The sequence below is a fragment of the Sphaeramia orbicularis genome, chromosome 22 (assembly GCF_902148855.1).
Source record: "Sphaeramia orbicularis chromosome 22, fSphaOr1.1, whole genome shotgun sequence".
Lineage (NCBI taxonomy): Eukaryota > Metazoa > Chordata > Actinopteri > Kurtiformes > Apogonidae > Sphaeramia > Sphaeramia orbicularis.
In genome coordinates, this window is record NC_043978.1 from 35,513,504 (window position 1) to 35,540,927 (window position 27,424).

General features: G+C 38.1%; 1 protein-coding gene across 2 annotated transcripts; it reads right to left on the bottom strand.

The window, feature by feature from the left end:
• Positions 1–1,389: 1,389 nt before the first annotated feature.
• Positions 1,390–27,192, bottom strand: plcb2 (phospholipase C, beta 2). 2 transcript variants are annotated; one of them, XM_030125886.1, is made up of 32 exons: positions 27,006–27,192; positions 26,642–26,719; positions 25,671–25,739; positions 23,915–24,055; positions 23,432–23,511; positions 23,290–23,343; positions 23,122–23,197; positions 22,876–22,976; positions 22,353–22,513; positions 22,125–22,271; positions 21,264–21,421; positions 19,417–19,499; positions 19,182–19,266; positions 15,268–15,481; positions 15,077–15,159; positions 14,879–14,975; positions 14,684–14,768; positions 14,418–14,542; positions 13,633–13,784; positions 13,003–13,167; positions 12,748–12,847; positions 12,510–12,614; positions 12,229–12,293; positions 11,956–12,052; positions 10,613–11,083; positions 10,229–10,415; positions 9,527–9,668; positions 8,040–8,104; positions 7,111–7,150; positions 6,938–7,003; positions 5,872–5,955; positions 1,390–2,145 (listed from the first exon to the last, which is right to left on the bottom strand). In XM_030125886.1, the coding sequence occupies exons 1-32, from the start codon at positions 27,087–27,089 to the stop codon at positions 1,975–1,977; spliced, it is 3,831 nt and encodes a 1,276-aa protein (XP_029981746.1). In that variant the 5' UTR covers positions 27,090–27,192; the 3' UTR covers positions 1,390–1,974. The 2 variants fall into 2 exon arrangements, 1 of the variants encoding a protein (XP_029981746.1); XR_003934437.1 differs by having other exon boundaries at positions 2,089–2,145; positions 6,938–6,994; positions 7,112–7,150.
• Between the last annotated feature and the right edge of the window lie 232 nt (positions 27,193–27,424).

Sequence of the window (27,424 nt, forward strand, 5' to 3'; positions counted from 1 at the left end):
CAAATGTTTTTGAATATATATCTTCTTGGCCAGGTCTACCTCTAAACAGTGATTTTACTCTCAAGGAACTTCTGGGTTCAATAAAGATTAGGTCGAATAAAATAAATAAATTTGGATATTAGATATATTTAGGCTGTATTAACCCATAAAGACCCAGTGCTATGTTTGTGTCAGCTCCCAAATGAAATATTCTCTGTATTTAAACTCTCTTAAGTTATTTATCACCATTTATTGTAATATCATCCTCTGTATTTTGCATTTTTTCAATGAAAATCATGTATTTTCCTATACTTAATTCACTGATCATGATTTATTATGTTCATAAAAGCTCAGATTAAAGTTGATTGTCATTGTATGAGAAACAGAGAAAAATGAAAAAAATGTGACTTTTTCAACAAAATCTCTCATTAATTGAAAATAAACCCAGTGTGTCCATACTCCGTCATTGATCAAACTCCATGGGTTTTACTGGTGAATCAGTGTTGTAGAAGATAACGGTTTGTCCGTGGTAACTACGGAGCCTCTGAACATCCAAATGGGTCATATCTGATGACAATGGAAAGATTAATAACTGTATTTTACATCAATTACTGACATGTATGGATAGGATTAGTGACTTAACGGGTATTAAATCATTTAGATCAGTAGATGGTTTAGGTCAATGGTGGCTGTTTGGGTCTTTATGGGTTAGATACATTTTATTAACTTTTTAAATAAGTCTAGCACCTTTCAGTTTTGCCTCATGAGACAGTCAGTGGCAAGAGATGAGTAATTTATGAATCCCCTTTTCATTATACCATCATTTAGACATATGTCTGTCCATTTAAAAGACAGGATAGTTGGATTTTGCTGTAAAAATGTTGAATTATCAGACTATGAAAATATGTAAATAGAAAGACTCCACACATGATCATCATAACTGTCTCTGCACAATCCGTTCAGTCATTGAACATGTCCCTGTAGCTTCAACATGACAAGACTTGTAGTTGTTTTCACTTGTTTTGAAACATCGTCTCCTCACTCTCAAAGACTAACGTGTCAAGGCACATTTTGGTGTTGGTGACGTGATCATCTGTAATGGGTAATGCAGTCTACTGAGCTGTTAGACGTAACAAGATCTGAAAATTTGCTTACTATCTTTGCTACAAACTTATAAAATCATCAATAAACGTCACACGTGTAAACAGCAGGACAATTCAATGAGGATCAAAAAATTATTTGTTTGTTCACATTTGTCAGAAGTTAAGTATCAGAAAGGGCAGGACCTGGACCCTCCATACATTTGAGTTTTCTTGTTAATTGTTTTTATGGTGTGGATATTGGTCAAAACCAAATGTAAGACAGGGATACAGAAGTGCAAGCAAAAAAAAAGGAAATAAACAAACATGGAATGAGTATGTAAAGTTTATTGAGAGCTATTAGCCACAAGAAAAAGGAAAATTCTATTTAAAAGAACATTAAATCTTCAATACCTCTACAGCACCTTTATGGAATATGTGCTTTTCTGACAAAACCTTTTATTGCACTTACAACACACAAGAAAAATAGCTGTACTGAAGTGTAGCAGATTGAGTCATTCAGCCTGTAGGCTCTGAAACCCTTTTTCTTGCTACACTGCTTCTAATTTTCTCAATTTATTAATATACCACAAGAGACTGCAAGAACCAAACAAAGACTAACTGTGATGGACTCCTTTTGTGCTAAATTTCTCTCTTTATAGCCAATAATAGTTTTGCTTTGTGTTGAAAAGCAATAGCAATACATCATTAAATCAAAAATGAGAATTATTTATTTAGTGTTGATCAGATGATGTCCGTAAAAAGGTATTATGGTTTAACGACAATAAATATTTCTACCATGAATAGTATTATTAAATCACACAGTTTCTTTAATCAAATCTTCTTATTCTATTAAATAATAAAGCTCTTGTTACGTCTAAGGAGATGAAAGAAAAGTCACTACAAAGTGACACATCTAACCGAGGAAAACATCTCCATAAACGCCCACTCCTTCCACTTTTTTGTCTCCATTCTGGTCAACCAGCTCGGGGAAATGAGCTCCCATGCAGGCGTTGACAGCTTCCTTCACCTCCGCTGGCAGTGACCTCATTTTCTGCTCATGCTCCTTCAGGGCCTCCTGATTGAGCTGCAGGCACAGAGGTCAAAGGTCACCGAGAGGTTATGCATTTGCCAGAATGACACAATGACATTTTTATACTTTCTTCAGGTGCTTATCATAATCTTTAGAGAATGGATTTCTATATTGGCAGGAGTAAAAACAGGAGATAGGGAACTGGATTGACCCCAGTGGAATGGATTGGTCCAAAATGACTGATGATGAGCTATTTTTAGAGTAACTGTAGCAGATATAATGATTTTAAAAATATGATAACATGCTTGTAAAGAGAATAAATAGCAAATAATAGCATGTATGCTCAAAACAAGTCATTCACTCATTTGTCTTTTCAGCTTCTTGATTTCCTCCCACCAGCTCTTATACTGTAAAACTGTATTTGTGAGCCACAGTAATAATACTACTGGAGGGACAAAGCACATCCATCTGGCATTCACACGTCAATGTCTTCACTATCTAACACCTCGTCTCAATATTAACTGCCAAGACTTCACTAATTCAAAGCAAAGCATTGTCATATAACGGGCTCTGACATCATTTACAGCTGTGGGAGAGGTTTGTACGTTCTCAGACGCCTTAACTGGATGTGTCACACTGCAGCGTTACGTACAATCACTGAACTGGCAAATGGACAAAGATGACAGTTTGAGAAACAGAAGCAGAGTTTGTAGTTTGTGTGGGGTTTTGTATTGTGGAATTGTTGCCATACATCACATTATGGGGCTCAGCACTCCTTGCAAAGTAAGCAGCTTTGTTTGTAGCTATAGTGTCTGAACAGTGGTCCATAGGGGGCGCAAAGGTACTTTTATCACCTCCGCCAGGAGGTATTGTGATTGCTTTGCTTTGTGTGCGTTCGTGCTTGTTTGTTTGTTTGTTTGTTAGCAAGATAACTCAAAAAGTTATGGACGGATTTTCATGAAATTTTAAGGAAATGTCGATACTGGCACAAGGAAGAAATGATTAAATTTTGGTGGTGATCGGGGGGGGGGGGCACTGATCTACCTTGGCGGAGGTCTGCGCTCTCCGAGAGCTTTTCTTGTTTTTACTATGTGTACTCATGTACAATGTTGAAGTTGAGTAGCAATACCTATGTGTAATTTTTATTTATTTATTTATTATTATTATGCAGATTCATTTACATTGTGGAAGTTGTGTAAAGTACCTTTGCGTATTGTTTTGTTTTTCTTTTGTTTTTCTTTTTTTTTTTTTCCTCTGTTAATTACCTCTGCCAAGGAGGTTATGTTTTTGCCGGCATTGGTTTGTCTGTCTGTCTGTCTGTCTGTCTGTGTGCAAGATAACTCAAAAAGTTATGGACAGATTTGGATGAAAATTTCAGGAAATGTTAATACTGGCACAAGGAACGAATGGGGGGGGGGGCAATGGTCTGCCTTGGCGGAGGTCTGCGCTCTCCGAGTGCTTTTCTAGTTGTTACTGATTTTGTCTGTATAAAAAAATTTAAAAAATACAAAATAAAAAGTGAAAAAAAATTACTTGGGCCGTTTAAACATAATATTAAACAGTAATTACAGCAAAAATGTTCTGAAATTTAAAAAAAAAAAAAAAAAGGTTTAAATTATTATGATATAATATTCATACCATGCTTTGTAGTGCATGTCAACATTTTATTTTAGTTGTTTTTAACTTGTAGTTTAATGAATGTGTACTTCCTGGTTGCACTGGCCAAATGAATGTGCAAACCTTTTGGTGCACAGCTGACAGGAGGCTGTACTTTCATTGGAGGATCACAGGGGTTATATTAGAAGTAGTAGTATTGATATTCTGAACTATCAAAGCAGGAGGAGGTTGTGTACCAGATAAACCACCAATAAATTAATGCTATGTATTCACAGACTGTATCACTCACTGAATAACATAGAAAGCTTCATGGTTACAAACATCCGTATTATGGCATCATCAAATGTATGTCTTCAAACAAAAACATATAGTCGGTCACATACAGCAGGTCAAAATAACACTAGTATAACCTTCACATAAAGTGTCAGCTGATAGTTTACATTATAGCTCTGTTAGATTAGTTCAGTTTTTAGACACAAAACAGCCACAGGAAAACCACAAATCACTTCCATATTTCTGTAGGGTTTGTGTTGTCAGTAGCTGCACTAAAGATCTGTTTGGAAACGTCTAAACAAGGTCAGAACTGTCAGTTTAGTCTAAACCAAGGCCAACTTGGCAAAGATACTAGCATGACATAATAACTCTATACCTTCATGAGCTTCATAATCAAACTCATCCATGTTGAAAAATCCTGCAAATCAGCATCAAACTCCATTCTTTTCATTTAGAGCGAAAGACAACAGTGCTTCTAACTTTATCATCTTGTTATTTTCTTTGACACTAAAAGTTATTTCTTAGCAGTTCTCATCCCATCATGTCACCTTTTGGTCTCAGGTCCTGTGATGTTAGTCTTCACCACTATGGGAGACCAGCAGAGTGACTCACTACTCCCTCTAGTGGTCACATAAATCTGTTAAACAATCAGGGTAAATATATTCACTACGTATTTCTACAATCGAACTTCAGAACTCTTCGTTCTAAACACTCCATTTTTTAACAACTGAAAGTAATAATACTACAGATACCCCCTTTAGAGAATCAGCTTGTGGAACACATATTTGCGCCCTTTAGCCAATCAGAAATGTTTTTATATTCAATTCCTAATGTGATTGGATAATTTCTGGTGGTTTTCCAAGTGGCATTGAGTGAGATACAGGCGCTTTCAAGAATCAAAAATGGACCTAAAGCAAATGATAAACTTGCTCCAGATATGATGTTTTTCCTGTTCAGCCTGTTACACTTCTGTTCAGAGTTGAAACTGGGACTGTAGTATCCATAAAAACTATGACAGATGATCATTATTAGCGACAGTGTTTAAGCTGTCTGTACTGGGCTACTGGTTAAAAGGACATTAACTCTGATCCACACTAAAATATTGTCAACATCATTAAGAAGGAGGTGCTAGTGAGTGAAAACCAAAAAGTATATAAATACAGAATGAGTGAATTTACGTTCTGTCAGAGAGCACAAACGCCCTACAGTCGTGGAAAAAAACTATTAGACCATCAAAAGTCATTAAAAACAATGGTTATGCAATCAAGTACTATCTCCTGTGTGTATCATGTGACTAAAACAGACAGAAAAGAAAACATGGAATGCTTAAAAGCACTGTTTTTGGCAGTACAATGCCATAGATATTGATGTAAGAACTTAAGTGATTTTGGTTATTATCAAGAAAACCATGGAAAATGTCTAGATATCAGCTATTAAATTAAACTCTTATGAGCTAATTTTGTTGTTATCATTATATTTGCCCAAACAAATGTACCTTTAGTTGTACCAGGCATTAAAATGAACAAGAAATTGAAGAAAACAAGAGGTGGTCTAATAATTTTTTCCGCGACTGTATATCAGCCCAATGATGATGTTGAGTAAACTACAGCATAAAGTACATTAACACTGGATGAACACAAAGAAGAAAAACAAGAGAAGTCTTTTCAGAAATACTGTAGAAATACAGTGGACCTACTCCCTCTATAAACAGATGTTCTATGCTTATGAAAGCACAGTGGCTCATATTTTCTCGTGGTTATACACTAATGAAAACATCATTTTGAACGCACACTGAACCTTTAAGGTAAAGACATGTTTCTGGTGATTAAATGTAAGTCAGTACTATCCACTGAGTAATAAAATCATGTATCTTTGAGTCTGTACATGTACCTGATGAGTTAGAACCTTGATCTCTTTCAGTGTAGCATCCTGTTTCTTCATCAGTGCTTCTTGCTGAGGACTGAAATCTGAGGACTGTAACAGCACAATAAAATAAAATGCAACATGTTGGTACGAAATAAACATTATTGATCGGTGGTTTGTGTCTATAGAATGTGAGTGTGTGTGTGCAAGTAGTATCAAGTGAGAGATAAAGAGTGTTTGCATGTCTATAAGCAGTTCATCTGCTCAGGTTTCTTCCTGCGAGTGAATGTGTGCATATCCAGAGAGCAAAGCACCCATGGGAGGCAACCAGAGCAAGAAAATCAATAGAGTTAAGTCACAACAGGTTGGGCTTGTCCAGTTCAGTTACACGGTCCTTATAGCATCGAGGCATTCAATACTGAGGCTGTACTGATTAAACAAGTGATTGTGTTATAAATACTCGGTGTAATTAATGGGCAAGTGCTGATTAAGTAGATCAAAATGAGCTGAACTACGACCCTAATGTGAGAAGGGATGAGGGCGGTTTGTTGCCACGCGGTTGGAGTCGATCATGGAGGATCAGGGTGAAATGGCCGGGTCTTTAACCCAGATACAGCAGGTCTGAATCTTGATGAGCCAACAGAGCAACAGCAGAGCTCAGTGAGTCATCGACCACACATGGATTAGCCCGTTCCCTGTAAACAGCTTCTGAGTAATGGACAAACCTGGCCTATGGTCAGGGCCTGCTGCACTTTACTCACTGGGTAAAAAGGTGTGTGTCTTTGTGTATCTGTGTGTTTGTTGTGTGAGTGTGGGTGGTATGAGGGTGGATGAGTGTGTATGCTCACATGGCAGTAATGTGTGTATATGTGAAAGCAATATGTGGGCGTGCGAACATGTGAGCAGATGTGTGAGAGAAAGCATAGTTACATGCCTAAGGTGTTGTTTTTTTTTTCTATCACGCTTTATTAGACTTCCGTCCTCTTTGTTACCATAGTTACACAGATCAGTGAGTGAGTGAGCTGTGACATTAGCAGTGTTTAATGTAATGGTGAATATTGTAAAGTTCAAAACACACTGATTCTATACTTACTGAACAATCCGACTGATTCGTTTCATCCAACATCTCGACACTCATGGCCTTTTCAGCCTGAGAAGAAAATTATTTTGAATCAGTTTCGACCTCTTGAAGGTTTTGTCATAAAATCATCACATCAGTATACAGTATTTAATAGTGAATGGAAACAGAACTGAAGGTCATGCTTACTTTTTTGACTGACATTTCTTCTTAGTTTCTTTGGTTTCACTGCACACAAAACAAAAAAAATAACATCCTCATCTGTAAATCTACAAAAAGAAGCCATTTTTCCTTTTTCGCTAAACATGTCTTGCAGGGCAACATCTGCCTGATTTGACCTTTTCTTTACAGTGGAAGGAAGACTCGTGCAAAAAAAAAAAAAAAACAACCGGAATTTCAGGCAAAAAAAAAAGCTTTTTCTCTGGGAAATGGGAAAATGTCAATAAAAACATAGTATCTTTTCAGTTTAATAACATTACATCTACTTTAAATAACTGTTTTAGTTGCTTTGAACTTGCTGACATTTATTTTTCTAGTTTTAAGGCCTATTGTTGTTGTAGACTTATTCTATTTTTAAGAAAGCAATGGTGACCCAAGGAATTGTGCTTAAACCGCTGACAGATATCTTTCCATAACTCAATACAATCTGATTATATTGAGGAGTATTTGGCCTCTTTCTGTTACTGTTTTTGCATTGTAAACATGAGTTGCAGGCCAGTGTCTGTCTAATGTGACCTTTCCTTTACAGTGGAAGGAGGGCTTAAATGTGATGTGTGGACAGGTAGTTGACCAGAGCTGCCTTTGCTTCTGTGCGTCTGTTTAAACACCTGTGTGATAATGGTTGTCCTTAGATAACCATCTGCCAGGTGGGGACCCGGGATAACACACACGTAGGCACCGAAGAGCTGACTCATTCATCATTTGGGGTTTTCTCTTTGCAAAATGTCAAATGTTTCACCACAGATCACACGCACGCACGCACACACACACGCACACACACAGGCTGGGCAGTGTAGCACCAAAATTTCCAGCCACAGATTGGATAGACTCAGCAAAGCTCTGTGCTCTCCCTCAGTGTGTACAGCATGTCCCAAATGTGTTGTATGTGTGGTCACACCTCTCCAGGGTTTTCAGCTCACTGCAGTGTCTCTCTGTGGCCATCTCCATCAGTTTGGCCAGCCTCTGTCACAAGCAAAGAAGGAAGTATCGAAGTCAGTACAGGCTAAAAAGCCAGCTGTGAATGGCCCTGATTAACAGTGTCCATATTGAGCATGATTCAACTTCCTCCTCTTTATAAAAAAAAAAAAAAAAAAAAAAAAAGAGTTAATTTGCATGAACTTTGCCTTTACATTTGGCCTAAGACCTGCCTGTGAAACACTTGCTGTCACTGCTCCACAGCACTCCGCTCTGCATGTCATGAGGTGACGACCTTGAAAATTGACCTGATTGACCGCTTGGATTTAGAGTTTATGCTAAGAGCCCCCCTGTGCACCTGGGTCTGATGCATAATCAATAGAGCATCTGTGCTGACTGCTTGGCTGTGATTGCAGACACAAAGCACACAGAGGTAAAATTAAGTGCTACCGGAGAGATGTGAATGCATTCTAAGCAATGCAAATTAATCCTATTTTGGGCCGGCATTAGACACTCTAATGACAATGAGGACACATGAGTATGGGGTCAGTGGTGCTTTGGTTATAAGCACGTGTCTGATGATTACTGTTACAAATAGGAATGAGAATCACAGAATAACTTATAATACAAGACTACCACAATGCGACAATCTACAATATGTTATGATGTCTGAGCAACCAAAGAGGAAAAAATACCTCTAAAAATGTGAAAAGGTAAAAATGGTAATTTATTCACTGCACTGTGGTGTGAGTTCCACAGATTTTGACAACTGAGCTGCAACAAAAAAAAAACAACAGAGATGCACTGAATCTTAGTTTAGTTTAGAGCCTCTTCATGCCCATGTGTGCCATGGTTTTTTTTTTTTAAAAATCTATATTTGTCACCAGGATGTTAATAAATTGGAAAGAAAAGAATACGAAATATCTTGATCCATATTCCATGTTTTTGAATTATTATCAATAGACAAATCAAGGAGGACATTTTTGAGTTTCACATTTAACACTTTGGACAGTGAGAAACAATAATATTTGATTTCAAACATGTTAAAATGACTTCCAGACATTCTGATGTAAAAAAAAAAAAAAAAAAAAATAAATCCTTTTAATAAACACTGTAGTTTTCATTTGGGAGATAAAATGACAGACAGACCATTCAGTTATGGCCTGTAGATGTGGAAAAACTATTGTGATGCTATATTTAAGTACAAGTCCTGTCTATTGTTACAGGTAAAGCTACTCATCTTGAACCCTGCAAATACAAAAACAAAAACAAAACAAAAACATTGACTTATCTATCTTTCCTTTTTTTTGTATGTAAAGATTTTGCTTTTGATTTAGTCTCTAGGAGCACAAATTCAATGCAATAAGCTGAAAAAGCTTTGTAAAGCTAAAATGAATGCAGTAGAAGTTGATAATAATCCATGTTTGTACTGAAAACTGCTCCGTTTATATAACAAACATGTATTCTAACCTCTGTAGCACACTGCTCTTTCTTCTTTTTCAGCTGATCATGCTGCTCAGTCCACAGAGCCTGGAGCTCACTGTGCATTTTTTCCTTCTGTTCCTGCACTCGCTCTGCCTTCACACCGGAGTCAGATGTGTTTCCCCCTCCCCTGGAGAACACATAACATCAGGCAACATAATACAACACAGCATAATATACAGTACGCAAGTGGAATTTATTGACAGTCTCTATCTCTCAATGCACAAAAAGGAAATAACAGAGCAGTGTGTATTTAGCCTTGAATAACACATGTTTTGTCCTGAAAGTTTACCATGTGCCACTGTGCACAAAAAGCACTGCAGCCTTTATTAATTCAGTCTAATAATTCTGCCTTAACTAGAAAAACACATTAGCCAAAGAATATTTTCTGTGCTTCTTAATATAATCTCATTAGTGAGACTGACCAAAACAACAACTTGATTAGTGGGTCAATATTAAAATGTCAGAGATGTTTCTGCCACCTTGTAGAAAACACGACCGTCTTTGGTGAATGACTAAACATAAATAACTGGACAGATGGATATTAGCACTCTAATTATTACCTGATGCCACTTCTACAGCAGAACATCTAACCCTTGCTGCCGAAGAATTTCTCAAACTATGTGTCTGATGGAAACTGACACTAAAAATCCAAAACGACAACAAGATGAAGAAAAAAAACCAACTCACTCTTTTTTCTTCACTGACGAGGCTTTTTTCTTGATAGCCTTGAAGGAGTCAGAGTACTTTTGAATCAGATCCTCTCCTTTTTTCTGAAACTTCTTCTCGGTTTCTTTCAGTTCTTTCTCCTGACGCTTGGTGACCTTCAGATAATTCTTGTGCTGTATCAGTTCTTCAGTAGTCACAGTTGAAAGCTCTGCAGCATAAAAGTACAGTCGACCACGGGGCTTTGTAGTGAGTTTTCCTACTAATATCAATAATGAATATGCATTTTTAATTTAAAAAAAAAATCTATTCAACAAAAGAAACTCCTCAAGGACTTTTACTTCCACTTTATTAATGGAAAGATAACCGTGATGAGTGCAGAATATGATGCTTTTCATGTGGTATTACCTTCCTTGGATGCAGGCGACTGAGATGAGTCACCTGATCCTGCAGACTCAGGTGAAGTGCTTGCTGGACAGGGCTCAACCACAACAGCAGCCTCTCCTTGAACCTCCTCAGCAAGAGTGGCGTTTTCTGCTGCAAGTTTATCATCTGAGGCAGGCTCGGGGTTTGCAATGGGCTCACTTTTTGGCTCCTCTTTGGTTTCAGGAGTTGCCTCAGGTTCTGGGGGTACTTCTGTAACAGGGTCAGCCTCTTTAGAATCAGGAGGACCAGCAGATTCAGATGTGCCGTCCTCTGCATTTGGTGCAGGAGCATCAGCAGCAGGAGCATCAGGAGGTTGAGCAGGCTCTGGTGAAGGTTGTGGAGCTTCAGATACTTTCTCAGCATCTTCTTCTTTCTTGTCCTCTGCACTGGAGTCAGATGACTGAGGTGTTTTTTCATCGACAGGAGGTGTAGGATCAGAGGCCTTTTCGGTATCTTGACAAGTACAGTAATATATCAGAAGTAGGAATCATACAAAAATGTGAGAATCACTTACAGGTTAAGTTTAATGCTACATTTGAACCATGTTTGAAATGATGTATTTTGTGTTGTGTTTTAGCAACATGCTAAACACAGAGCCAAAACAAGTGGTGCCAGGCACAACTAACCCCACCCCTCGCATGTATTATAGCTTATTTTGACATCAATCCAGCTGATGTCATCATGTCTATGCATGTGGTGATGTCAGCATATCAATTGCCTCTATATATGGGCCAAGTTTTAAGTAAATTGAAACAAAATTGATGTTTTTATAGACATTTAAAATTTCTCCCATTATAAGTAAAAGGGAGAAAAAAAAAGTTACTAAAAACTTCTAAAAAATCTGAAGTGGGACCTACTGTTCCCAAAATGTAACCACATCTATGCTGGGTCACTAGCAATCTATAAACCCAATTTGGTATGAATCCAACCAATAGTTTTGCTGCTACAGACATGTGAAATCTCGCCCACTATAAGTAAATGGGGGAAAAAAAAAAAATTTAAGAAATTCATAAAAAAAATTGAAAGTTTGACCTACTGTTCCCAAAATGTAATTAGATCTATTCTGGGCCACTGGCAATCTATAAACCCAATTTGGTATGAACTGAACCAATAGTTTTGCTGCTAAAGTGTTAACAAACAAACTGAACCAAAAACAATACCCCTTGCCTCCCCTTCAGGGTGCAGGGTAAAAATGTTTCATCAAATTACATCCCTGTACATGCATTTAAGCCTAACTCCAAATGACAGTTGCATGAACTTTGGTTTATCGTCATGGGTCCAAAAAAATGAAGGGGTCAAAATTATCCCTACACAAACTTGATTACCTGCTGCAGGAGCTTCAACTGCCTTAGTTTCAGCTTTTTCAGTAGGGGTCTGGGCCACAAGAGGAAGCTCATATGGAGAAATGTAATCAGAGGATGACTGCATGGGCACAAAATAAAGGCAGAACAGACAATTTAGTAAGTCTGGTTGTGTTCCTGGAAGTTAATATATGCTGTAAAGACTGTACAGGATGACTGGAGACATTAGGGATATCAGTTCTAGTAGATGCTACCTGAGCTAAGTTTGCTTTGAATGCTTTTTTTTTTTTTTTTTACCTCTTTTGGCGTCTTTGAGGTTTTCTCTGTCCCCTTTGTTGGGTTAAATAAGGCATCTGTGAAATCTAAGGCAGAATCAAATGTGTCAGTGCACTGTGCAGCAATAATACAGAATGTAATTCACTATCAGACAAATGGAAACATATGTGAAAAGAGTATATTCAACTGCACACATGACAACTAAACCAGAGTCTTGTCCCCAGCTGTCACCTTCACAGAAACTGATACAGTTGTAGCTGAGATTCAGTTTTTGCATCAGCACAGAATGAAAAGCAATGCACCTGCAAAGGCAGCAGGGATGTAGTCCTTGACCTCGATGTAAACAAAGAGAGCAGGCAGTGTGAGAGGCATGTTGCTTTCACTCCGAAGACAGATGTGATGGAAGCCTGCAAGGCATAAGGCTTCAGTGAATTAAACACAAGGCAGTGACCACCTGATAGATAAAGTAGCTGAACAACACATTTGTGATTTACATATGTATATTACATGACCCTTGAGTTGTCTTATTTTCTCACTGACCTGATTGTATGGCATCAAGAGGGATGATTCTGTGTCCCACAAATTTCCCATTCTCTTCATGGACTACGATCCTCAGAGAAGCCATTTCTGGGAGTAGGATCTATCCATGACAAAAGCAATTAATTTATTAAGATAACCAGCGGCAGTGTATTTGAATATAATGAGTAACCTCACAGAGGCACATTCAGCCACATGCATTTGTGTGTTTTATTTTTTATTCTTTTGCATTTTATAACACATGATGTAGACAGACACCTTCTCAAAGACAAAAGGCTCTTCATTCCACACTGGGTTAATGGCGTTGGGTGTGGTAGTCCATTTGGTTCGATATTTCTTCTTTGGGTCTCCTGGCAGCCCAATCAGTTCTACCTCCACCCCTGTTTTCACGTTCTTTTCAGACAGAAACTGGCCTGAGTAGATCTGGAGAGACAGGTGTGCAAGATTTGATGACCTACATGTACAAATTAGTCAACAGTATGAACCTGTCCTGTTGGGTTGATCCATATTCAGTAGATATAAATAGCTTACTTTTTCACTCATGCAGAGTCTACCAAATACCAGGAACCATGTATTAGTCACAGCAGGAAGCTTATATTATTATGGAGAAGCAAGCAAACATGGTTGTACACACACACACACACACACACACACACACACGCACACACACACACACATACACACACACACACACACACACACACACACACACAGATGTCCACAGGCTATCTAAGCTCATTTATTACTTAATTTAGAAGAATAAAAACAGCTGTCAGCTATGCATTTCATTGCTTGGTCATTATTTTAGATTGCACAGGCACTGACAGCTCTATTTTAAACACACCACTTGGATGGGAAAGTGAAAGAAGCACAGTTCCATGAACCTGCCTTTATGGTCAGTGTGCTTGCCACAACAGTGTCAATCCTGTCACAGAAAGGGTCAAACTTCTTGTCACTGCGACGCATAACGTCATGCTTGAGTAGGTAGCCGGTCCTCCCATTGAATTCAAACATAGCCATGTTCAGTTGCATGGGGAAATCTGAAAATAGACACAGCCCATTCATGCCCCCTCTCTTTAGCACAAAGAGCAGCAGAGAGTTTGGCTCAGTGCAGGCTTTGTGCAGCTCAAAAAAGTGCAACACTGACCTACTGTGGTGAAAAGAAGAAGCTCAGGTTTAAAAACAACACATGACATCAAATACAGTCACGGAAAAAATTATTAGACCACCTCTTGTTTTCTTCAATTTCTTGTTCATTTTAATGCCTGGTACAACTAAAGGTACATTTGTTTGGACAAACATAATGATAACAACAAAAACAGCTCATAAGAGTTTAACTTAAGAGCTGTTATTGAGCCATTTTCCATGTTTTCTTAATGATAACCGAAATCACTTAAGTTCTTACATCAATAGCTATGGCATTGTACTGCCAAAAACAGTGCTTTTAGGCATTCTATGTTTTCTTTCCTGTCTGTTTTAGTCACATGATACACACAGGAGTTAATACTTATTGCATAACCATTGTTTTTGATGACTTTTAATGGTCTAATAATATTTTACATGACTGTATGTCTCAGACAGTGGGAAAACAGTATGTTAAATTAAGTAGTGCATCCTTTTTGACTGTGTTGATATTGTGTAGAAATAAAATAAGTGCATGTGTCTGTTTCTACCCATGGTCTGGTAGTTGAGCGCCACCATCTGGCAGCCTACGGTCCAGAAAGGCTGAGGACTGTAATTGGATGAGTCCATTCTTGTCCCTTTGGGGTAAATCCGACTCATCTGCCTCTTGTTGTATCTGGAAAAGCCAGTAAAGGAAGAAACTGCACAATTTTGGACAATTTTAGAGTTTTCTTTGTCCACATTTAGCTTCTATAAACACAAATTGCCCTATTTTGAGGCATAACATCAGCAGCAGTTCTGCTCTCTCAAAGGATACTCGACAAATTCAACTGCAGACTTGGAAATCATTGCCTCCCCTTTGGTCTCCACAAAAGATGAGATGACGTAACTCTTGTTTTTCTCTGAGAGAAGACAGAATTGTTGGAAGAGTTGCATAACTTATATTGACTTTGATTTGTTCACCAGTTTATGTGTTCTACATTTATCTGCAACAACAAAAGCAAAAACATACTTCTGGCATTGTCAAAAGAGATGAATTTGTTGGGCTGGATGTAATTGACCAGGGAGGACATTGCCTCGTACGCTGTTACTTCTTGTCCAGCTGTGCCCTGTGGGGGATTGACAGGAAGTTAACTGATGTCTGAACTGTTCTGGTTGGACACGGATCATCTACAGCAATAAAAATGTCATCAGTATTGTCATCCTCTACCTCATCTGATGTCTTCATTTTCTCCTCATCCTGTTCCTCTGTCTCCTCCTGCTCCTCAGTGTCTTCCACAGCTGCATCTCCCTCTGATTAAACATGTAAACAGTACATAATGTCAGTAGCATCTAAAAATAACCAAACAGGCCTATTTTTTTAGCTGTAATTGAATTTGGCTCGGGGTCTGTTGAGGCAACCTGGATTTTCCTGGGTGCTAGGTGCTGGGTTAGCAGGATCCGGGGATGTGGTGTTTGGGTCTTGGGTGGGTGCAGCTGTAGTTGTGTTCTGGTCACTGGATGCTGTGCTGGTTTTCTTTGTCTGGTTTGGTTTATCGTGGCTGCCCTTCTTGTTCTTGATTAGGATTTTGCCCATAAGCTCAGCAGGACTGGGGATCTGCTGGCCTGGTTTCAGCTAAATATTGGTGATAAATAAAACATATGTGACTGTTAGTGTGGAGGAGGTGGAGCAACACTTTGGGAATGAAAAGGAAGTTAAAACTTTCATATGTAAGATGTATGCATCCTTCATTTGTTTATTTTTTGAACTGAGACCAACAGGAGCCTATCCCAGGTACCATCAGGTGAAGGGGAAGTACACCTTGGATGGGTCACCAGTTCATTGCATTGGATTAGATTCTTGTTTGTACAAAAGTAGTTGTAAAAGTTCATATTTCGTTTTAACATTTGTTTGCTTGCCTTAAGTTTGTGGTGCGTATGCTACGTTGCCTATTGCTTGCTGTTCACTAAATCTATTTCACTTCCCAGGTACTTCCATAATAACAGCCTGTACTCTGATTTTGATGTTTAAGATTCTAGTCAGATATTCCATTAAAATCCTTGTTGTCAAGTTTTTAAACACCTCTCTTTACACTAGCTACTGTTAACTTAGAAATGAAGTTAGCTGACATCAATAAACAGGTCCTTACACACTCAGATTTCACATTAGCACAAGAAAATGCATGGATTTTACACAGTGAACATGCATAACTTGTGTAACATTTAGTGGTGAAATTCATCTTACAATAGCTGTTGCCTCACCCTCCCCTACAGTGGCTACTTGACACATTAATGTTGATAGTTACTGTTAGTGTTTGTTTGGTCCATTACAGGATTTCTTGTTTAGCTGTTAGTTAATCTGCTCTGCATGCATATAAAGGGACTTATAACCATTATATCCCCAAAACTCCATTTCGGGATGGACAGAAGAACCAAAATGCCACCCACTGTTTTCCTAACTGCTTTTTTAAGCCAGTAGTTTGCCATTTAGCTGTTTTTTGGGGGATTTTTTTAGCTGGAAATGACCATATTTGGGCAAATAGAGCAGAACTACGAGAAGTCAGAGCTGTCTGAAAGGGGTCAAGGGTGAGCTAATGCTAAATGTTATCTTAATGATTCAGTATAAAGGTCAATTTCATCAAGCATTATAAAACAAAGTAATTTTACAGTTTTGTTCTAGACCAACAGAACACTTATTACAGGTTCCAAATGAAACAAATGAGACCAAATTACACCACGAAAACAATACTAACTTAGTATTCTTACACAGAAGTTCAGTGAAAGTCTATGGGAGACATGACAGCGGCTGTCACTGATATTGTACTTAAAGCAGTGTATTTTTTTTTTTTTTTTTTTTTCAAATTTGTAGAACCTGAGTAATAGTCTAATTATCACTAATCCATTAGTCTTTCTGTTCTTACACACCTGTATCACTTCCCTCACAGTGAACTACTTCGAAGATGACTCCATCATAAACACAGTCTACTTGTTTACCACTGTTGGGAATAACAGCGGCGTTACTAACGCCGTTATTGTTTTCCAGTAACGGGTAATCTAATGAATTACAATTTGAAACGTTACAACACCGTTACCGTTACCGGCAGTGAAATGTGTTGCGTTACCTTGCTCTGATATCTAACAGCTGTTATCTGTTCTGGCTCACCCAGCCAGGCACGAGAGGTGTGACGTTTGCGGACGAGTCGAGTCTTTTGAACGGCTCTTTTCAGTGAACGATAAGAACCGATTCGTTGCGAGCCGTTCGTTTACGAGCCGCTCTTATATTCAAATTGCCCACACTGCCTTCATGCTTCACCTGTGTGCCCCATGAGTCTGAGTTGTCCACGCTACCTTCATCTGAACCACTAATGACATGTCCGAGTTTGAGTTATCCCAGCACACCCCATTCACTTGAACGCAGCTCCGTGGCAGTTAATTTAGGGGAGGAGTTATCAGTGAGTCTGACAGACTGAAGACATTTACTGCTGTATTAGAGAGGGAAAAAACTGAAAAAGTGGAGATGTGGGATTAACTGGAGGAGCATCTTCTTCTTATAAATGCAGATATGCACTTCTGTGGTGGAAAAGCCGGGCCCTGGTGGACCCCAGCCTCACCACAGGCGTGGTACACAGTACCTATCTGCTGTTGTACTCTATGCAACTGGCCTGTGAAACACGCTCAAAAATCTGTTTCCTTTTACATATTTGAAGGTTTTTCAAAAAAGTAACGACATAATTACTTTCCCTGGTAACTAATTACATTTATGGAGTAATTCTGTTACTAATTCAATTACTTTTTGGGAAAGTAACTAGTTACCATAACTAATTACTTTTTTAAAGTAATTTGCCCAAATCTGTTGTTTACATAACAAACTGAAACGTCACTTGGGCCTTTTCAGAAATTTTGTCACAAAGTGCATTGTGGGAACTTTTTGTGAGTGCTGAACCCAAATGTGGCCTTTACCTCCATCCATCGACTGTACTCATCCTTTTAAACAACTCGTTTTCTGGCCGAATCTGTGAAAAACCACTTTCACTTGGTTGCTGCGTGGAATTCCCATTCCCACAATGCACTTCCTGACAAGAAAAGGCCCAAGTAACATTTCAGTTTGTTATGTAAACAAGCAGACTGTGTTTATGATGGAGTCATCTTCGAAGTTGTTCACTGAGAGGGAAGTGATTCAGGTACATAAGCACAGAAAGACTAGTGGATTAGTAATAATTAGGCTATCACACAGGTTTTACAAATTTGAAAAAAAAATTGTGATGAAAGTCATATGCTGCTTTAAAGATACTTCTGCATTGGCTTGGACTCTTTTATACTCTTATATAGACTCTGATATAGGTCTCAATATACAGTATCTACAGTGGAGGGTCTCTCTATAGACATAAATGAAAGGCAACAAAACCATAACCAGACTTATCTACATCTAATTTTATACCAAAGCAGTGATTACTGTAACCCTCTAGTAAACCATGAGGGCACTACAGGTAGACTGCAATAAAAACATTTTAATTTTCACTTTTGTTGAATTCCAAATTACTGTAAAATATTCATTATTGCATATTTATTTAAAACATATTTTAACCAATTAAACAAAGCTAAGGTCTTTAAATTAAACATGTTCTTCATTGGTCTGACTTATTTTTAATTTGGAGAGCACATCCATCTCTCGTACATCCTAATTGGTTGGAAAGTAATTTATAACAATTACCAATTTGCACTGCACTGCTGTAAGCCCATGTTCATATAACTACTTTTATTTATTTATTTATTTTTCTGAAATTTGTCAAAATCTTAGACACTGCGCATTTAATACACGTGCAGTTAAATGGTTAACATAAAATATAGAGATTAAAATTTTCATTTTTCATCTATTCTCAGATGGTGGTTTCTAATGTCAACTCGTGACTTGTGAGCCATTTTTCTAATCCTGGCTGCAGTTCTGATGCTGTTTGATAGAGTTAAACATGTGCTCTATCTGTTTCAGAAATGCAAACAACAAGCTCATCCTCCTCCCTTCTGGACATACACAGCTGCGAGGAGGTGAGGCAGACGCCGGGTGCTGATACACATTATATATAAATGGGTACAGGAGCCTGGGAGGATCATATCTGCCAGAGATAAGGAAGCTGACAAACATGAAACTTGAACTTTGTCACTTTGTGTATTTCCTTTGTGTTAATGTCGTTAGAGTGTGGAACCCAGCTGACTCACACAGGATTATATGATAATCCTTTATTTAATTTGTCTGCCAAAGTGCTGTTTAACAAATATTGCACACAGAAACTTTGTCTAGTCCAATTTGACAGTGGGCTGTGCTGCAGCAGTACACTCACAGGATATTTGTCCAGGGGCTCTGTTAACAGGGCATCACCAAATATGGTTTTGCAGTAGTTGGCCATTTTCTCCTGCTGTTTCACTCTGGAACAAAACACAGAAACACCTGTTACTGTTTGATGCGACTGCCAAAACGAAAGGTTCAATTACATCCACAATATGCTTCATATAAGCATTACATTTGGCATAATGGCATTATGTTAACACGGTATGAATTCATGAAAAAGCCCTTACGAGTCAACGTGGTTCTCGAATGAGAGGATAACAGGGTACTGTGATGTCTTGAAGGCGCTCTCATTTATCGCTTCAATTACATCCTGTCGTGCAACACAAAGAGAAATGTTTTTGGCTTTTATTTTACATCAGTTAAGATAAGGACAGAAGGAATGAAAAACAGAAAACTTCCAAGAGCAGACAGCAGAGAAAAACATACAATAAGAGTGAGTAAATCACACCAAAATGTGAAACAAGCAGACTCCACCCATCACGTCTATTTGTGGAGGTATGAAGAGGGACAACATGACAAAATGCAGAGCTGTTGCTTTAATGCAAGACCCTGAAGTAATCTCCAAACCAATCACATCAAGGGGCTGACAGTAAACTGGACTGAGGTGTTTTGTCTGGGCCCCTGGGACTGTGGAGCTCTGACTGCCCTTAAATGGAAGTATTGAGTGTGAGAGGATGATGGAGGAGGTGCGATCCTGGCTGTGCATGTCTGTGTTTGTGTGTTAACTTTGTAGCTTTAAGCCTACAGACTCTTCTTCTTTTATGTCCCTCTTGCGCGCATAGATATGAATAAATGATAATCATTGAATCTGCAAGTTTATTTTGATCTATATTATTTGAGACACACTTCAGTCAGCATAAACACCTTCTGGCAAATGTTTACATGGAGCTGTCATGTTGAGACAATGCAAAATGTGCTTGCAGGAAACAAGGGCTTGGCTAGAAAAGGCCCAGACTTCAGCCAGGAAGTATTTAGACAAGGTCAGGTGGTTGGAACGCAGAGCTTGTATCTGTTTATTTTACAAAAACCATGCACCTAAAATATTCAAATAATTAAGACAGATTTCTGTTTCAATCCTAATCTGTCAAGGTAAAAAAAACAAAAAAACACCAAACAGTGTTTATCAAGTTGCAAGTTGAATACAAATGGACAGGTGGTTTGAACAGTTAGAAATGAGAAAATTATTGACAAAAAACAGGCAACCATTCAATATTTTTTGGTGCATGCAGTGGGATGAAATCAAGACAAGTAAGGTTAGTTTTGAAGTATTATGGGTTAAAATTCCTTTGAGACTCTCTTAATTTTGTCATTGTATCTGGCATGTATCTGTCCATGAGGTAAAAATGTATTAAAAGCAATAATAATTCATGAAATAATCCTTTTCATAGTCTTTTTGCCCTTTTGTTCTAGAAAAGTTAGGACATTTTGTAAAATACAATAAAAACCCAAATCTGTGGTTAATGAGCCATTGTACCTGTCAAAGAGGGGGGTGGGGGTGGAGGGAAGGACACAGTTACATGTTTAGTAAAAGGCAATCAGTTTGTAGCTTAAATGGGATGTGCCTAATGAGATTTACAGGCAGAATTCTTGTAATCATATAACAAGTAAACATGGAGAATTAGAAACATTCATGCGTTTTGAAAAAGAGCTTTGCCACGCATCTGTTTGAAATTTTTTACTTTTACTGACAATGACAGTGCCGTTAAGAGGTATACTGTAAGTCATGTAACAACAAGAGGGGGCTAACAGTACTAACAGTTAGCATCTTCAATTTCCTAACGATTCAAAGTCTAAAAAAAAAGATTTAATACCATGATAAGCATGATTTGATGTTTGCGTCCCATTTTTTGTGTTGAAGGCATTACACTTAATTTCTCTAGAGTTGGTCAGAGAAAATGCATTTTTTTTCTATTTTTCCCACATTTTAATCTTAATTCTTCTAGAAATGGAGTTTTTATTGTTTACATTGCCATTATTTGTAATACACAAGATCAACAGATGGTCAAATGATTCGCTACAGTGAAAATGGCAGATACGTGACGCTTTATGTATGAGGCAGGTGCAGAAATGTAACCTTAAAGAGGATCTCAGTTGTCATGGTGAAGCCATGGGTAATGATGGGCTCTTCATCTGGAGGTTTGCCCTTCCAGCAGTCAAGCTCCAGACACCGGCAGCCGGCTAACAGGCACTGACGGTACATCTCCGGAGATGACACGCCAGAGAACTGACCAGCTGAAGGGGGGAAATATTCACAAAATACAACCAAAAAAACAGCCTCAGTCTGAGCTTAAATGTCTATAATTACAGCATCAGTATAAACACTACAACACAGAATTTTAACCTATAAAGACCCAGTGCTACTTTGATGACAGTTCCCAAATGATTATTTCTCTATATTGAACGTTTCTTCACTGATTTATCACCATTTATTGTAATATTACCTTCTTTATTTTTGGTTTTTTTCTGTGAAAATTAGGTATTTTCCTATATTTAATTCACTGGTCATGCACATACTCATAAAAGCTCAGATTAAAGTTGAGGGTTATTATATCAAAAATAGAGAAAACTGAAGAAAAACAGACTTTTTCTTTAAAATTTCTCATTAACTGAACATGAACCCAGTGTGTCCATCCACTGTCATTGATCCAACTCCATGGGTTTTACCGGTGAATCAATGTTGTAGAATATGACAGTGTTTCCACAGTAACTACGGAGCCTCTGAACGTCCAAATGGGTCATATCTGATGATTATGAAAAGATGCATAACTGTATTTTACACTTCTTATTTAGATATATTGATAGGATTAGCGGATCAACAGGTATTAAACAGTTTAAATCAGTAGGTGGTTAAGGTTGCCAGTGGATGTTTGGGTCTTTATGGGTTAAAAGAGTCAAAGGATTTGAGTGCTGATGTTAAAATGGTGCATATAATAACCTGTCAGGTATGTGTTGTGGGAGGACTTGATGAAATAGTGAGGTATGGGCTGAGTCATGTCTTGACTTTTAGCTAGTCTGTCCTGAGTAACAACTGTCGTCTCCGGCCCCATCAGGTAGAATAAAAGACCTTCAGGAGAAATCAGACCTGCAGATGAACGACACAAATATGTAAAACAAAACTACAGGTTCTATAACGTTAAGATCTTACCACAAAATGAACATTCACCTCTGTTTGAATTTGCGGTCGTTGGTTCGTATTTGTCAATCAGAGCTTTGATCTGGTCTTGCCGCAGACGGGGGAACAGCTCCTCATTGAGCCGGGAGTCTCTCTGTTTTTCGTTGAGGAACTTGGTGAAATTCTCCTTCGTCATGGTGGGTTTGTTGGAGCTGGAGGCACAGGAAACGCACATTATCTTACTTATGCCTGTCCCACTCGACTACACTCCTAACTGTGCCAGTGCCAGATGTTTCTATTAACTATTGAACACACGAGCCTTTAGGAATATAAATGCCAGATGTAAGGATTCACCATGAAGAACAACACTCTAACAAGGTTAAATTAATGTGTCTAAACATATCTAATCTATTCGCATGAACACAAAACACTGAAATGAACAGAAAATCTTATAAATTTTGTACAATATAGTAGGTATGTCAAGAAAACCTGCAGGGAAAGAGAGGATAAATCTAGGATTATTCAGTTCTAACAAAACATGACATTGACATCGACACAGAGGACATCAGCTTACTAAGAAGTAAAGATTTCATAGATCTCAGGCCGAGGGCAGAGATGTGTCAGGAAGGTCCTGAACGCTGTTTCAGTAAAGACATCGGGCTTCATGGTGTCATACTGAAAAATAAATAAATATTATCCTATCAACCAAGGCATCCTCATGTGTCCAGGTGTAATAAACTGTTTTTAAAAGAACTCATTTAGCCACTGATTGAAAGAAAAGAGAAATAAAAACCCCATGAATTCAATGTTAGATTCCAACCTTTCCTTTTGGGAGGTGTGCTGATGCTAACGCACTTTCCACTCTCTTCTTATCAGCTGGGAACATCTTGTAAATACTGAGAAAACACACAGTGAAGCATTGAGAAGCAAATATGGAGAAGCTTTGTTGCAAGATAAGAACTGTGGCTGTTTCAGTTTTTAAACTCACTTTTTCACAGGGATTTTGCCATCCTTGTTGGTCTGAAGAGAAATACGCACGTATCTGAGGTTGGACACACAAATAAGAACAATTAGCATGTGGTATTTCAGCACAAAAGCATGAGTTTTCGAGGGAGGTGATAGCCGCTTACATTTTGTCCAGGAAGACTTGTCTGCATGAATTGTTCCTTGCAGCGTTGTAGGCGATTGCAAGTATGTCACTTGCCCAGTTCTGGTAGCATTTCAATAAGAATAAACAGTGAAGTTACATTTAATGCCAATGTAAGATGTTCTTGTCATTAACCCCCAAACCCTTAAAAACTTTTAAATTGACAGACTTACCACTAGAGGGCATTAATATAATAGGACCTCAGGAAATGAGGGTAGTGCATATCGGGTTTGAACAAAGCACAATTGTGATTTCATTACAGTTGATTAAATCAGGATATTGGAGTCATAAAGTCTAATAAAGACTAAAAGGGAGAGAGAGGAGGCTGCAGTGAAGGAAGCAAAGGCTCACTGTATAATGGCTAATGGCCTATGGCTGTGTTTGAACAGTCAAAGGGAGTCAGTGACAGGAAGGCAGGACTGTAAACAACACACTGAGGCTGCATGTGGATTCACTGCTTTATTACCTGGGTCACTTTCTCCTTGGATGCAAAGAAGTTATGGTAGGTCAGATTCACCGTGTCTAGACCAGAGACGATGGTCAGGGCTTTGGCGAGGTGGTTGCTGTCTGGGAAATCCATGTTGAACACATTGCGGACCTTGGGGTGCTGAGAAAAGAAAAGAAAAGAAAAGAAAAGAAAAGAAAAGAAAAGAAAAGAAAAGAAAAGAAAAGAAAAGAAAAGCCCCTTCGTAATTGGTTACATGTCACTATGGTGTCTTACAAAATTAGGTGGGAAATAAGATCCCATTTTAAACTTACTGGTCACTTCTGAGAAATAAAATAAAATAAAATAAAATAAAATAAAATTAAATTAAATTAAATTAAATTAAATTAAATTAAATTAAATTAAATTAAATGAGGTGTAAATGTGTTATGCTACCATTGGACTATAATAAATACTGAACTATAATAAATATTTTGTCCATCACCATCTACTGTTGAGAAATCTAACATTAATGTCTTCAGGGTTGCATTTCCTCACTATACACTGTGGAGCTTTTTCTGTCGCAGACTTCCCATCCATATCATTTTTTTTGTTTTTGTTTCAAAATTCAACCCAGTTTGCATCTGTTACCTAACACTGGTGAAACATTGCACTGCTGAAGATGTGAGATGATTGGCAGAGAGGTAGAGAGGTAGTCAGTGTAAAGTGAGTGAAAATTTGCATTTTAATCAGGTGTTTTTGTTTTATTTATCTGAATTATTGAGCACATTTAGAAAGATATGTCACTTTGTAAATTACTCTGGTTTGCAGTTATTTGGGGAACATGTTCTGCTTTATAGATAAAATGTTCTACATCTTACATACAACTCACAAAAGACAGCCTAGCTAAAGTTTTCAGGATGTGTGATGAGGTGTTTTTACACATATGCAACAGCTTGTGTACATTTATAGAATAAAATTTTATATCTCAAACTACAAATAATCTGGAAATTTAAACATAAACTTTGCACTGTTTACTTTAAAGGAGTAAAAATCTGGTCTGTTCAGACTGACCACTGGGAGTTAAAGTCCATTCAACACATGCAAATATGTTGACCAGGACATGCAAACATATGCACATTCACAATGAGACACACACACTCTCCTGTGCACATACACACTCACATATAATACACACATATTAACAGCATGAAGAACAGTCATGTTTTAGCTCTAGCTTATAATTTCTGCTTATGTATTATCTATTTTTCTAAAGCTTAGTGCTGACATCAGCCCTGGAGCCACTTTCCCAAAACTCCTTTGGGGTCTGAGAGGAAGATGGGATGATGTGGTCCCTGCAGGAAACAGATTTCAGATTTCACCTCTGAACTGTCAGTGAGTAATGAAGGCATACTGCAACTCTCTGTGGACACCAACGAGGAGCGGAAAAGAACTGAAACTACAACTGCCAGCTCTTGACACAACAAACAATCAAAAATCACAAAAAACACAGACACATAAGGTCACTCTCAGAAATCTCATATTGTGATTCAGTGAGTGGCATGGTGTGTATTACTGTAATTGCTTTTTGTGTATATGTGCATCTGTGTGTCTATTGTGGGTTGGGAACATGTGTTCTCTACTGTTTTGCAATGCAAATATGCATTTGATCCTAATGGACAAACTGAGGGCTTGACACCCTATTTGATGGCCTGCACAGATTCTTAAACAATGAGCCACAAGTTTGACAAATGAAAACAGAAACTGATTACAATATTAATAATAACACAATACTCACTTTGGGAAGTTTTGCATATTTTCCTACTCTGGTATCTCTGATTATAGCAACATCCAGGAATGTTGTCTCCTAGAAACAAGAAGCAGAGAATCATCTTCAATACTGAATTCACCATGTAGGCACTGATCCAAATGTGGACTGAGATCATCCTTTGGCAAAGTGCAAAAACTATGGGATTTACTGGTGTGAGAAGAGTGTATGACTGCAATGTTTTGAAGCATCATGCAGTAAATTTCTGAGATGGATTATAACTGAATGTGTGTATGAATAGTTATTGGCCAGGAAAGCATGCCAACAGGACTCTTGAGAAACACATTTGATGTAAGCCTCGCTGGCTGTCAGATGCGGTGAAAAGCAGAAGGTAGATTGGTGAGACAGAGACACAGAGAGAGAGAATTAGAGTGCAGCAGGACAGTGAGTTCACAACATCAATCAATAATCTCCACACAGCAAAAGCAGTCCCACAGCTTTGGCAGATCCTAATCACATGCACTTTAAAAACACACGTGTGCATATTTATGCACCTTTATTGAGGGGGCACTCATTCCCATAATGCATTTCCCTGTCTCCGCATAGAATGCCAAACCCTAATGAAACAATGCAAACCCTAATCCTGAATCCAAGATCCATCTTACAGTTAGGAATGACCCAGATGTCCTTGAGACCAACCCAAACCCTAGATTCTCAAACTGCTAAGTAAATACACTGATGTTTTTGGGTTTTTTTTGCCTTTCCATGTATTTTGTGGACATTATATTGACTTTGACATAGATTTCCTGCAGGTTTACAATAACTTTAACCCTAAGATAATAACAAGCGTTAATTTCCTAAATTTAGATCATGGGCTTAACAGATTTGCATCACATGACTACTTGACATCTTTATTTGACATAATTTTATTCTGTCAGTAATCTGTCAGTTGCAGTCTCTGCTTCAGATATTTTACATTTCATGCTCTTAATATTGATTACCTTGCTTTGGTTGATCCAGTAGAGGTAAAAACCTTTTGAATCCATCTTCATGGTGACAGGACCAGTCTTTGTGGAGTCCTGGATTGAGAGACTGTAATTAGTGTCTTACATATTTTACACATTATCAGGCTTAAATCAAATGTATTGGTATGAAAATGCATCATATTGTACAAAAAGTATAAACTGACTATTAATGTTCAGGTCACTTGAGCACTTAGAGTCAATATTATTATTTGATGCTTAAGTGAAACCCCCACATTGCCGATTTAGTCCCTCCAGGACAGATGTGATATAAATTCTATTGATTCCATTCATCCATTTACCTACAGTTTAATGATCCCACCTCCCAACAGTATTCACTCACCTCTGACCACTTGGTGAATCTTTCTCCTTTTACGAGGTAGTCTTTGACCTCTGGAGGATCCAGAAAGTATCTTTTTTTATTCATCCTGTCCACGTGACTTTTCTTGTTAAATCTAATCTATCTTTAGTATCTGCGTATATAGCATGGTCGTGACTGTAGACTGTTTTATCTCCCCATCTGTATTCAAAGAGACTAGACAGCAAAGCTGTAACCTGGAGTTCAGCTCACAGACTCTGACAGACCTGAGGACGCACCCCAACAGATATGCATTGCAAATTAATTTGACAAAGAAAACATGTAACATGACTACAGGTAAAAGCACTGCTGCCACGAGTCTGAGCTTCAGATGACCAAAAGACCCCAACTCTCATTCTGATATTCTGATTTCCAAGGGTTGTCTCACATAAATTATACACTTT

What these genes read in the sequence shown, in the direction of transcription:
- plcb2 (XM_030125886.1), bottom strand. Translation starts at nt 27,089, where the DNA reads ATGAATAAAAAAAGATACTTTCTGGATCCTCCAGAGGTCAAAGACTAC. An exon ending in GTCGCCTGCATCCAAGGAAG is followed by an intron (nt 10,416 to 10,612) that starts GTAATACCACAT and finishes TTTATGCTGCAG; the next exon opens with AGCTTTCAACTGTGACTACT. An exon ending in CGAATCAGTCGGATTGTTCA is followed by an intron (nt 5,956 to 6,937) that starts GTAAGTATAGAA and finishes GTGCTGTTACAG; the next exon opens with TCCTCAGATTTCAGTCCTCA.